General features: G+C 37.5%; 1 protein-coding gene across 9 annotated transcripts in view; it reads left to right on the top strand.

The window, feature by feature from the left end:
- ADGRB3 (adhesion G protein-coupled receptor B3) overlaps nt 1-14,091 on the top strand; it is a 478,342-nt gene that overhangs the window by 214,441 nt on the left and 249,810 nt on the right. For all 9 annotated transcript variants that reach the window (XM_027698015.1, XM_027698043.1, XM_027698023.1 and 6 more), the window contains one exon: nt 12,923-13,117. In XM_027698015.1, coding sequence (XP_027553816.1) covers nt 12,923-13,117 — 195 coding nt within the window. The remainder of the gene's footprint in view (nt 1-12,922; nt 13,118-14,091) is intronic.

The following is a 14,091-nucleotide window of genomic DNA, read 5'->3' as shown; positions in this document are numbered from 1 at the left end:
AGTGATAGATAGGTATACTTTGCCTTCTGGAATCATAACCTAGAGGATCAAGCAATAACTTGATCAACAGAAAAAGAAACATCACAGATTGTATATCAGATTTTGTTCTAGTTTTCTTGCATTGTTGTAATGTACTTGCAGTACCTGCAGCTTTGCATTAAGAAAATGGTTTTAGTCAAGCATGGTGTTTCAGGACTGCTAAGTCATCCTTGCAGCTAAGAAGGAATATTTTGCCCAATGATGTGCAATTTGTTAAATGTCTCCTTAAGAAAGAGGAGATAATAACAAAGAAATTCTTCAAAGTGTCTTTTTTCTTGTGGATAGAGATGAAGTAAAGTCATACATTTTAATAAAATCTAGTTCCTTCTGGATAGTTCTTGGTCACATACTGATCACCAGATTTTAGTTAATGGGGAGGAATTTCCTTACTTTCTCTAATTCCAGATTAAATTTTCGGAATTTGGAGGATTTTCTCCCCTGTGTTGGATAGACATGGTTTGGCTTTTCAGACCATTTTGCCAAATCAATTACTGCTGTAGCAGAAGTTTCTAAAGCCTATTCTCTACCCTTGACATATAGTTTCATTTTCTGAAAACTGAACTCCTTGAGTCTAACTAACACATTTTAATCTCTTTAAAGTGTGTCTGTTGCTAGCTTAATGGACTGTTATATGTAAAAAGGCAGATTAGATGATGATCTAATGACCCAAACATAGTCTGTATAATATTATGAAGTATGCTCCTCATTACTAATTATCTTCTTTTGATCTGGAAGCAGAAAATGGTCTGCCTAATTATTTGATGTAGAATTGTTTGCTTTAGCTAGTAATTGGTTAATTTGGACTAGTGTCATCTGAAGTGTTGTTTGGGTTTTTTTACTTTATTTGGATAAACAGGGCAAAGTCTTTCCTGAGACAAAGAAATCTCATGCTGTGATTGGATATGAGTGACTACCTGACCAAGAATAGAATGAGTGATTAGAAGCCCACAGGCCTATTTCTGATGGTACTTCAAATAAGAGTTCATACTCTCTTGAAGCCTATCGAATTTGGTACACTACAAGAAATAAGACTAGGAAGCAAGACCCCAGCATTGGGAATATCCTACATTATCCTGCTTCCAAGAGGCATAGTTAAAGTCTTCTTCAGCTATTCTTAATCCATTCTACAGATAATAGGCACCTGAATTAGAAAAAACAGCAAAACAAACAAAACAAAGTGAAAAACCAAACTGCCACAAGAATCCACTCATGCCCTCTTCAACTGCCCAAAATTTAAAAACCAGGAAACAAAAGACTTGAATGGGAGTAAATGCAGAAATAAAAATGGGATAAAATAGTTAATTATAGAAGAGCAATGAGTTTTCATAGCTTATGAGCTCTTTAGGAATTGATTATGGAAGCCTTTATTACCATTTTAAATTAATACCATTAATGAATAAGATCTCACCATGGAGTATTAGAAACTGATTTTGTGAAAATGGAGAAAATGCTTGAATATATAAGGCTATTTCTATTTTCTCCTCTGTTATGCATTCATACTAAGTAATAGGATTTATTGAATTACAAAAAAAAATACATTCTGAGGGTTCTTCTTTAAAAATATTAGTAATATATAACTGTCTTATCACACACTGGAATAGCCCTTTTACCTAAAGTGAGGTTTCCTCTATATGTCTTTTGAACACTCTAGTTTGGAAGAGATTTGTACTGTGCTCATAAATAATGACTCAAGCTAAAGCCTGTCATCTAAAACCTTTGTTTCTGAAGGTCATCTCCAACATTATCAGAAAATCTCTACTAATACAGCCCATTTTATAAAGCTATGTAGCACAGTTTTCTAACCTGGATGATGAAATTCTACATTAAATTGCCATGATAAAATTAAGGTAGTAATTTCTTAGAATCATAGAATCATAGACTGGTTTGGGTTGGAACAGACCCTAAAAATCATCTAGTTCCATCCCCTCACTGCCATGTCCAGGGACACCTTCCACAAGATCAGATTGCTCAAAGCCCTGTCCAACCTTGACCTTCCAGGGATGGAGCATTCAGAACTTCCACTGCCTCACCACACTCCCTAATATCTAGTCTAAATGTACCCTCTTTCAGTGTGAAGCCATTCCTCCTTGTCCTATTGCTGCATGACCTTTTAAAAAGGTGCTGAAAGGCTACTATGAGGTCTTCCTGGAGCCTTTTCCCCAGCTGAACAGGCCAAATTCCTACAGCCATTCCTCATAGGAGTGGTGCTCCAATCCTCTGATCATCTTTGTAGCCTTCCTCTGGACTTGCTCCGACAGGTCTATGTTCTTCTTATGTTGAGGGCCCCAGAGCTGAACAGTGCCACTTTGAGTGATATAACACCCAATATAACACATTCCTGCAAAATGGGGTACTTTTTATTGGAAAGAGAAAGTGGGAAAACTAAAACATCTCTTAACTCTTGAGAGTTACAAAGGAAAAATCTGCATATGAATTATCACACTGATGTCAAAATATTAGCACTTTAGCATGGGAACTTATGCAGGTGTATCTTTACATATCAAACTAATAATATAGCCATAAAAATGCTTTTCGGCTGCTTCTGCTCATACTATAATTTTGTTTCCACTTTTTCCACAGCAGTGTTAGTCATAATTTTGCAAGTGCTTGGCTAAAATATAATTTGATAAAAAGAACTCTGAGGTGAATAATGATTTGCTCAGCTGCAGCTCATTAGAGATGATTTTGTTTTTCCAAATTATATTACAAGGGCAGCATATCAGCCTGTCCATGTACTCCTCACTGAAATGACTGCTGTACTCTGGGGAATGAAAGGCTTCCTCCTAAAAAATTTACTGCTCCTTTTTTTTTTTTTTTTTGCTAGTTTAGTGCTTCATTTCTTTTTATATAGCTGCAGAGCAAAGCAGCCAGGCTTAGTTTTATAGATTTGAATGCAGGGGCCTCAATAACAAGATTTTTCTTCGGCCTTAGTCTATACTTACACTGGTATACACCAGCTGTTCATCTTCACCTTTGCAGCCTTTGACAGGCGGGGGTTTTATGTCAGTAAATGCCTTGCCTTGCTTCCCTTGTAAGCCCAGAATCTGTAGGAGCCAGCTCTATTTTGTCACTTCCATTATCTTGACTGGAGGATGACAAACTTTTCTCTCATGAGAGAGCAACTGATCAAGAGAGTGCAACACACAACTGTTTTCCCCTGCGTCACTAACATTTTCCCATTGTACACAGAAGATTAAAACTTCAGGAAAAAAAAAAGCTTCAGTATCACTTTTGCCTTAATGGTGAAGGCATTCATTTGGTTCTGAGAAAGCTTCACCTGCTCTGGCTTGCCAAACTCATTGCATGGGATGAAATGTTGTGGGTTTGAGTGCTTTCAACACCACATTATAAAGTTAGTATGGTTTTCACAGTCTTCTAACAGATCTGCTTCATCCTCTGTAAATATATATGCTCTTAGCCAAAGAGAAGAAATAACCCCATACTTCAGGCACTCATATGAACTATGTAGTATAGAAACCAACTGCTCCATCCCAAGTGAATGCTTTTTTTCATAACTATCTGTGTTACAATAGGCACCAGAAATCAGTAACTTAAGATCAGTAAAGTGAAATGTGTTGAAAGCTACCCTGATACCTTCTCCATTCATGACCTTATAGTGCTTTATTTCACCAACATACACTTCAAACTGGCCTGGCTGAACACAGAGCTGTGGCTGGAACTCAGGAAAAAAAGATAACTTTATGACGTTGGGGAAAAGGAGGCAGACAACGCAGGAGGACTGTGAGAATGTCATGATGTTATGTAGGGAGAAAATCAAAAGGGCCAAAGCCCAACTAGAACTTAATATATATATTAACTTATAATTTTTACTGCTGTATAAAACAATTAAAAATATTTCTATAAATATGTTAGCAACAAAAGGAGGGCTAAGGAGAATCTCCATCCTTTACTGGATGCAGGGGAAACATAATGATGTAGGATGAGAAAAATACTAATGTACTTAATGCCTTCTTTGCCTCAGTCTTTACTCATAAGACCAGTTGCTTTCCAGGTAACCAGTCTGGAAAACAGGGGCAGGGAGCAGAATGAAGCCCCCATAATCCAAGGGGAAATGGTCAGTGATCTGCTGAACTACGTAGACTCACGAGTCTATGCGACCAAATGGGATACATCCAGTGGTACTGAGGGAGTTAGAGGAAGTGCTCCCTGAGACTCCCATTATTTGTCAGCAGTCCTGGCTAACCAGGGAAGTCCCAGCTGACTGAAAGTTAGCAAATGTGCCGCTCTTCTACATGAAGGGCCAGAAGGAGGATCCAGGGAACTACAGGCAAGTCAGCTTGACCTCAATGTTGGGGAAGGTCATGGAGTAGATCATCCTGAGTGCCACCACATGGCATGTGCAGGACAACTAGGGGACCAGGCCCAGCCAGAATGGGCTTAGGTAAGGCAGGTCCTGCTTAACCAGCCTGATCTTTCATAACAAGTTAAAACCTCTAGGGAAAGTTAAAACCTGCAGTGCATGTAGTCTACCTGGACATCAGTAAGGCCTTTGGCACTGTCTCCAATGGAATTCTCCTGGAGAAATTGGCTGCCCATGGCTTGAATGGGTGCATGGTTCACTGGATAAAAAACTGTTTGGATGGCTGCATCCAGAGACTGGTGGTGAGTGGAGTTACATCCAGTGGGCAGCTGGTCACTAGTGGGTTTCCCCAGGATATTGTGTCGAGGTCCTGTTAATATCTTCACTTATGACCTGGATGAAGGGATCAAGTGCACCCTCAGTCAGTTTGCCTATGACGCCAAATTGAATAGCAGTGTTGATCTACTGGAAGGCAGGAAGGCTCTGCCAAGGAGTCTGGACAGGCTGGATCAATGGGCCAGGTGTGAGGTTCAACCAGGCCAGGTGCCGGGTCCTGCACTTGTGTCACAACAACCCCATGCACCTCTACAGGCTGGGGGCAAAATGGCTGGAAAGCTGCCCAGTGGAAAAGGACCTTGGGATGCTGATCGACAGTCAGCTGAACATGAGCTATCAGTGAGCCCAGGTGGCCAAGAAGGCCAGTGGCATCCTGGCCTGTATCAGGAATAGTGTGGCCAGCAGGATGAGGGAGGGCAGTGTTCATCGCTTGTACTTGGCACTGGTGAGGCCATACCTTGAGTCCTGTGTCCAGTTCTGGGCCTCTCACTACAAGAAAGACATTGAGGTGCTGGAGCGTGTCTAGAGAAGGGCGACGAAGCTAGTGAAGGGTCTGGAGCACAAGTCTTATGAGGAACAGCTGAGAGAGCTGGGGTTGTTTAGCCTGGAGAAGAGGAGGCTCTCTATGGCTACATGAAAGGAAGTCTCCTCTCCCAGGTGACTAGTAACAGGAGGAGAGGAAATGGCCTCAAATTGCACCAGGGGAGGTTTAGTTTAAATATTATGAAAAAATTTTTCCTGGAAAGGATTGTCAAGCTTTGGAACAGATTACCAAGGGAGGTGACGGAGTCTCCACCTCTGGAGTTATTTAAAAGTTGTATAGATGTGGCACTAGGGGATATGGTTTAGTGGTGGCCTTGGACGTGCTTGTTAACAGTTGAACTCAATGATATTAAAGGTCCTTTGCAACTTAAATAATTCTATGATTCTATGATCTTGCCAACATATACATGCACATTAATCTTAAAGATACTATACAATGGGAGAAAACATTTACCTGCTTTTCTACACAAGCACATCACAATTTAATCCAACTTGGAAACAAAATTCAACCTGGAAAGCTGCTTTTCTTCCTTTCTGCTTTTGAATATCCGCTTTTTAATAGCCAACCATTCCCCCTTGTTAAATTCAAAGAAAAGTCCCCACTATCATCTGAGGACCCATAATAATTTTTCCGTGTCTGGAGGAGACACATTTACCAAAGAGTAATGTGTGTGTTAAATGAAATGTGCTCCTGTGTTTGTGGCTGCTGCTGTGTCTGCAGCAGTGAGCAGCTGAGTGTTCCCTGATCATATTGATATTCCAAACCAATCAACACTGCAGCCACATGTGAACTACACTGGGATCTGGCCAGAGGTAAAGCAATAGAAGGCCATTTAAGAACTCAATACAGAAAGAATTAATCTAATTTTCCCTTAAAGTCTACAAGAACTGCAGGAACCTTCACTCCAGCTGAATGCAGCATTAGCTGCAGAATGACTGCACGAATTTGGCTTGTCAGCTAAAGGCAAAAAAGTGGTCACAGCATCTTACACTTACAGCCATTCCCTTGCTTTTTTGTCCGCTATTTCATTTGTTGCATTCCCCCACCATGTTTAGTTCAGGTTTGTTAAGTATGTGAGACACAAAGGATTTTTCTCTTGCTTATTACTTAATGCAGTACTCCCATGCAGAAATTAGGGCTCCCTGATAATGCTAATTTTCTTGAGGAAACCATTTTGGTTTGTCCTGCAAACAGAAGTGAATGTCATGGGGATGACTCTATAGAAACAAAATAAAATAAATACAGAAATTGGTTAAAATCAAATAGGCACATAAATTGAAGCATTTAACCAGACTTTATGTTTTAGGGACACATACTTACCAGGATGACCATGGAGCATAAGAAAAGAAGACAACTCATTTGTAGTACATCCCTTTGTGACCCCTAGCCTCAGCCATTCAGTCAGTATGGAGAACCAGGAGACTTTACCTCAAGCAATGTTATGTCTGTCATAGAATGAAAACAACCCTCTCAGAGTCGTCATTCTCTTTTTCCTCTCAACTCTTGCTCTTGTCAGGTTGCATTATACATAGATAACACAAATCTTGAAGACATGCCCTCTGGCTAAAAACTGAAACAACAATAACAACAGTAAGATCTCTCACACAGCATGCCAACGTGAGCAGAATTTAATCACAGATAATTGGAGCATTTAAGAGCAGTATTTAATAAAACAGTAATAGAAATCTTCATCAATAAACAAAATGATAAGTATAAGAAAAAAAAAGAAGTGGTCCATTTAATGATTATTCATTCCTCAACCCTGGAGTCATTTTTTACTCCACTGAAGAGCAGTCTTATCTATTCAAAATATGTGTTAAAATGTTTTGTTAGATCCATGCACAAATTAAAATACTGAAATTTTATAATGACTTTCTCTGTTACCTATTTAGTGGTTATAGTTCAAGGACTAGAATTGACAATATTGTTGATGATGATGATCATGATTAAAAAAAAAGGAATTATGTAATCAGGTAAACTGGAAAAAAAAATCTCTTGAGCAACATGGTAGGAGTTTTCTTACGAGAATGGAGAAAAAAGGTACAAAAAGTACCAAGCATCCCTCTGAGCTGTTCACATTCTTCTTCCAAAAGCATTTTCGAGCTCCACAGATACTAGATGAGGTTTTCTTCGAAGATGCTATTATATACCTCATCACATATAGAAGAGCACAATTTCCTGACATCTGTGCAGAGATTCAATTTACCTAAGATTAATGTCTAGAACAGCACAGGATTCTGTGTGATTAATCTGCCTCCTTTTCTCTGAAAACAAATCACTGTTGTGAGGAATATTTTGCTTAAGAATATTTGGAAGTATATGACAGTGGGACGACTGTTTCTATATGGTGAAGTAATGCTCATTTTTCTTTTCATCAATATAAATTTAGAATAAGTTCCTTAAAGCACAAGGTTACAGTGATTTCAGCTAAGTGCACTGAGACAGCTTGAAGCACAGTTCTGCAAAACCTTGGTGCAGTAGATTGCACACTGTGAGTGTATAAAAGCAGGAAGGCAAAAGTTCAGTTTCAGGGCACTCCTTACACTTCAGCTTTTCTGGTTGGGGTGAATTATAGGAGACTTTAGTCTGGGTTTCAGAATATTTAAAGGGACCTGTTACAGAATTGTAGAACTGAAAGGAAATTCATGAGATCATCCAGTCAAAACTGATCCGGTCCTATCAGAATCAGCTATACTTGTTATTCCCACATTTTCTTTTTCTTGGCTGTTATTAAGGCCTCCAATATGGAAGTGTGCATAGTTTTCTTCAGGTACATCCTTACCTTTGCAGTTGAAAAATTTTCCTTAATTTATATCCTTAATATTCTTTGACACAATATATACCAATTACTTTTTTTCCTTTTCCTGCTATACGCAAAGGGAATATATGATTGCCTTCCTCTTTGCAGAAACTGTGTATGTTATCATGGTTGAGATTGAGACTACTAACTAATTTCACTGATGGCAAAGTGGAAAATTATTTTCTATTGCTTTAGCTGTGCCCTTCATAAAATGCTGAATATGGAAAAGAAAAAATCTCTTGCATGATGTTAGGTTATAAATATTCAGATGCATAACTGAAGATGCATAGCCCTATCTTTAGACCTTATTCTGTTTCCTTTTAAAGATGGATGAAATAATATTCTAGAACACTGAAACAGCCTGGAAATAAACGAATAAACTGTAAATAAGTTATTATATTGAGGGAAAGTAAATGAAAGTTCTGTGCTAGAAGAGTTAAAGGACTGTCTATTGATTATCAGAAAAAAAACAGCCTGTAAAGAAGTTTTCTGAAATCTGAAAGAAAGCTCTATCTCACAATGACACCATGTTAGAGATTAGATGTGAATGTTCTTACAATTTCTGCATCTTAAGAGCATTATGAAAAATATTTTATAAAATATTAGTGTTGGGTTGTGGAGGTACAAAGCAAAGTGGTTTGCAGATTAGGAGCAATTTCAGGATATATTTTTATTTCAAACTATCTTTCCTCACTTCTATATAAGGCTTCCTAATTTGGGTTCTTATATTCTTTCTACCATAAAATGTATTAATGACATCATTAGTAATACCTAGCCATGAATCCATGAATCTTAAAAAATAATGAAAAAAGATTGATTGTATAATTACTCTTCAAATTAATAACTCTTTTCAGTCTTTTATAGGTTTCTTGAGGGTTCATTGTTTTCTGTCCTTTAAAACCACATCTGTCTGTTAAGTTTGCGGTGATTATTATGCAGTAATAAATTTGTACTCCAGTGCTAGGGGCCTAGGAGATCTGACTTTGTAAAGAGGCATTTTTATTATATCATACTTTCTGATAAATCAGGGGACAAAGGCAGTTGGACCCTGAGTCGAAGTCCAGTTAAACATTTCAGTAATTTTTCAAGTGTGCAGCCATATAGTGCAAGCAGCTAGAGATTGGGCTGACAACTGAAGTGTCAGTTTAACAGCTGCTTCATTTCACTATCTCTCGGCTCATAAACTTTATTTTTAATGAGTCTGCCTGTAAGACCACTAAAAAATGACCTTCACAGAGAACTACAAGGACCCACAGTGGTAACCAAAATAGCTGTCTTGGGCAGTGCATGATATCACACTGACCATAGCACAGAAAATAGGCAGTATGGTGAGAAAGACATTATACTAACTCTTGATGAGAATATTCTGTATTTTCATGCAGAAAGATTATTGTGATAGCTGTGCAAGTAACCCACTACATTCAACTCATATTAATCTGGACACCTTCATTGGCTTTAATAGTGTTGCACCGGTTCGCATCAACTGAGTGAATCATCTGTGATTTTAAAGTTGTGTTTAGGAGCTGTAGGCTGTCTTACAACAAGAAAATACATTATTTAACTTCCTACCACTGATAATGAAGAGACTGTTAATTCTTACATTCTTACATTAACAGAGGCTGTTAATTCTTAATCCCTGTACATTGCTTTCTGGTCTTAGTCAAAACTCTCTCCTAATTAACTCTAATTTTCACCCACTTTCCTTACCAAAACGCATTGCGACTTTCTGTTTTGTTACGCTATTACTAAGAGTATGCTGCTGGTCTAATTTAAGGCAGTGTGAGCCTGGAGGGGTAGCTGAATATCAGGAAAAGGAACTTCTGAATTGGAGCTTGGGACAGTGAAAAAAAAAGGTGCTCTTGAAGCTGTGTATGAGTGGTGTGGCCAAAGGGAGGAAGGCTACTTGAGTTGGGAAACTGAGATTTCTGAGTATGACATATATTTTTTTTAAAAAGTACCAAATTGAGCTGTAATTTTAAGAGTCAGTACATCTGAGGTACTTTAAACCACCTGGTTATTTTTGAAGTAGGTGTAATAATTTGGTCCTGTGGCAATGTGGGCACTTGCTAGGCCTTTTTTATCATTGTGTCCAAAAGCAACCAAAATGTCCTGCTGAAAGCACTAAAGGGTATACTACAGCTCCCACTTCTGCTGCTAGAGATCTGTAAAATTTTGCACTGAAAAAAGAGCTTTACTTTTTCAAAAGTATAAAACCCACTCAAAACTAGGATAATTTTAATTTATTATTTGCATTCCAAAAGCAGCTGAGACCACGACTTCTGTGTGCAATGAATGGTCCAAAACCATAACCATTTGGCCCTTGCCATCTTTAAAATGTGAGTTTAAAGTCTGGTAGGAGCATGAAAAAACAAATTGGAGGTGAACATACAGATGAAGCAAAAGGAAGGAAAATAATGCAATACAAAATAACCTGCTAAATAATTTGACATTTTTCCTACCAGTGTTTATATAAGCATAAGGACACAGTAGAAATTTTATGAGGATTGATCATATTCCTATTATTCCTAGTTTTGAAAAAACATTTTTGTTCTCCCTTAAACCCTGCCTTCAAGTTGTGTGACGCCTTTCCCAGTACATCCTCAGTACATCCTGAGGCACATGCTAGATTTGGGAGTTCAGCTTTATGGACTGTCTTTTGTGTTCTATGTCTTTTGGGCTTGACTAAAGGTGCAGTGAATATTGTTCATCCTCAAAATCTGGAAATATGTTCTGCGATCAATGAACAGCTGGACGAGTTCCAGAAAAAGTTCTACTCTTATGTGTTACTGTGCTGGCTGATGTTCTTTTAGCTTGCCACCGAGACACAGCATGTGAGCAGATTAGGCAAATGGCAACATTTCACAGGAAAAGTGCAAATCAAGTTCATGTTTGCTTCCTCTTGTTCCCAGGAAAGTAGTTCATAATGTTATGTGTACAATATCAGATCCCTGAATTTACTGAAAATAATTTTCTTCAGTTATCACACCTTTTCCCCCACTATTATTTTCCTACATGATTACTGTCAAAGCCTACTTCTAAAAGGAATGGAAACTGCATGAAATTATTTCTGCAAGCAAGCATCTTGCCTGATTATTTATTACAATATTCTGGAGACTAAGGGAGGTATTTCTGCTGAAATATTTGTTAAAAAACAAATAGACAAATTAATGGTCTCAGTTGTCACTGAATATTTTTTTCCTAAATATTAATCATACCATTATGCTTGTACTACTGTACTCACAGTATAGAATAGATTTGCTCCCTGTCCATGATGCAGAGAGCAGGTATTCTCCAAAGTCTTAAGTATTTCTAGGGTTTTAGCAAGGCTGTTGTGGTTCATAACAATCCCCAGCTACTATTAGAGACAACTTAAGGCCATAGATGAAATTTGAAGTAGCCACTTTGCCCAGCCCCAGCTGTGTTACATATATCTAGTTTATCTGAAGACTGCTTAAGAATGTAACCAAAACATGAACCAACAGCATGAAAAAAACCCAACTGCTTAGAGTCCATATGTCAGAAGAGGATTGCATTTTTTAAACTTCTTGCACGAGAGTTATTTTGAACCCTTTCAAACACTGTGCTACTTTTGCTATATATTCTATCCTTTAGTCTATCCTTTTATTTCATTTTTTATAATGAAGGCCCGCATATCCGCACAAAGTGTCTGTGGAGATTTGGAAGTGGCAAGACTATCTTTACACTCTCCCTTCCACATCACCAACCCATTGTCACAGAATCACAGAATCATCAAAGTTGGAAGAGACCTTCAAGATCATCTAGTCCAACTGTATGTTACGTTAGTAATTTTTCCCTCCATGTATGTCAGTAATAAGGCCGAGCCCCAAGCAATTAAAGATACATTTATAAAGACGGTGCCAGCATTTTGGTTGTCAGTTGCATAGCATTTTCTCTTCATCCTTCCTGCTGAGAGTGAGGTCTGTCCAGAGTAATTTTCCTTTGTTTAAAACCCTTCCAATTCAGGATATTCTGTGTTTCTATGAAAATTTAGCTTTCAATTTGAAAGAACTTGTGTTTGTATACATAAATTCACATGCATGTTTAAAAATAAGTTGTTTAACACATATGCTCTTTTTTTAGCCTTACCTGGCCTTGTCATATCTTTCTGATACACTCTGCATCTTCCTGGGATGCTAGGTCAGCTTTGAGAATTAATCAGATTCACGAGTCAGCTTCTTATCAGGAGTATAGTTCTACCAGCATATTTGTTTTGGATCACTAGCCCTGAACAGATCTGCTGGGAAAGCTACTGCTAAAATGTACTTTCCTGTGCAGATACATAGGAGCAATTCATAATTTAATTTGCATTTGTTGGGAAAAGCAAACAGGATTGTTCCAAGTTAACATCTTTGCATTAGTGCTACAGTAGAAAGCACCATAATGTGCTTCGAACTAAACCATCTCTCTTGCATTGACTGGCTAAGCTGGGCTGGCAGAGATGAAAGGTCTACTTTCCCATAGTAAATTAGATTTTAAGTGTACTGCCTTAGTATTTATTCCTTTCAGAGCTCTTAGTTGTAAATGAGTGGCAACTGTGGTTGTACAGGTGTTCCTCTGAGGAAGGACAGTTCCTTGCTACATCATCATCATGGCAGTAGATTAAAGCCACATTCTGGCCCATGAAGTTCCAAGAAGCAAATGATGAAACATAAGAAATCCAGAATCTTTCAGTACAAAATTAATGATTCTCTGATAAAAATAATATTTCTGTCATCATAGTCTACTATTTTGTCTTATCTTTAACAGGACAAACCTTTTTTTTACTAGTTTTAATATTTAATATTTTGACTGTATTTAGAATTAATCATACCTTTTCCTCAGTAAAGTAGGTTCTGATATTAATTTTGATCTTCTGGTACAGATTAAAGAGCACCTCGCTAAGGGACAGAGGATGTTGGCTGGTGATGGCATGTCCCAAGTAACCAAGACACTGTTGGATTTAACGCAGAGGAAAAATTTTTATGCTGGAGACCTTCTAATTTCTGTGGAAATTCTCAGAAATGTTACAGACACATTTAAAAGAGCGAGTTATATCCCTGCGTCTGATGGGGTGCAGGTAAGAGAAACATTGTTAAGGTAATGTTTCATTACCCAAAAAAACCCAACAACTGATGGAGTTTTTGTCAGTACACTGCACATCAACTGTTTTACCCACTGAATGATAGACATAAGCAGTGTTCACATAAAAGTAAGATACAAGTTTAAAATAGGAAAAAGACTCAGCTGCATTTAATAAGACAAATATCTAAAACAATGCATCAAGTGAAAAATGTAAAATACTTTCTTTGTAACCTTCAGTATCTTTGTCTTTCAAGGTTTGGTTTGATTGATAGGGATGTGTTGGTATTTTTTTGCACTAAGCATTTCACTACTGTTGTTTGTTCCAGTTCATTTCCGTTCAAAACTAGTTCATTTTTAGTTCAAAATCTCTCCACAATGTTATGTTATTCTGGCATCGCTTCTTCATTTCAGATAAATAAAGCTCATTAAAAGTGCACAGGAGTGATGGATAGTGCATTTGATATGAATTTTCTATTTCACGTGTTAAATTAACTCTTCTTGTACAAGAGGACAAAGAAAACGCTGTCAGAGCTAAAACCACTATAATTATTTCTACATAATAGGCTGCACAACTCATGTAGTGTTGATTAAAATAAATATTACTGAGGACTTCTAAATCAGGATGTTGGTTTCATCTGTATCTGAAATTTTAGATATTTTTCAAAGATTGTAGATGTACTGAAAAAGAATACTAAGAAGGTAAATGAATATATTATTTATGAAAAAGAGAGCTTAATGATCATTCATAAATTACTAATGAAGTTATTAATGCAGGTCACGCATACATATTTGTGTAACAGCAAACAGGTTATAAATACACTTGGGAATATATGCATGCAGATGAAGGGAGATATCTTGGAAAAGACAACTTTTCCGTAGTTAAGTTTTCAAGAGCTTGCTATTGTTTTTTACCTTTTCTAGTTTTCCTGTGCAAAGAATATTAAATTCCTCAATAAAACCAACATTTCT

The sequence above is a fragment of the Neopelma chrysocephalum genome, unplaced genomic scaffold (genome assembly GCF_003984885.1).
Source record: "Neopelma chrysocephalum unplaced genomic scaffold, ASM398488v2 Primary Assembly neopelma1_23b, whole genome shotgun sequence".
In the NCBI taxonomy this organism is placed as follows: domain Eukaryota; kingdom Metazoa; phylum Chordata; class Aves; order Passeriformes; family Pipridae; genus Neopelma; species Neopelma chrysocephalum.
This window is presented reverse-complemented; position numbering and strand designations above follow the sequence as displayed.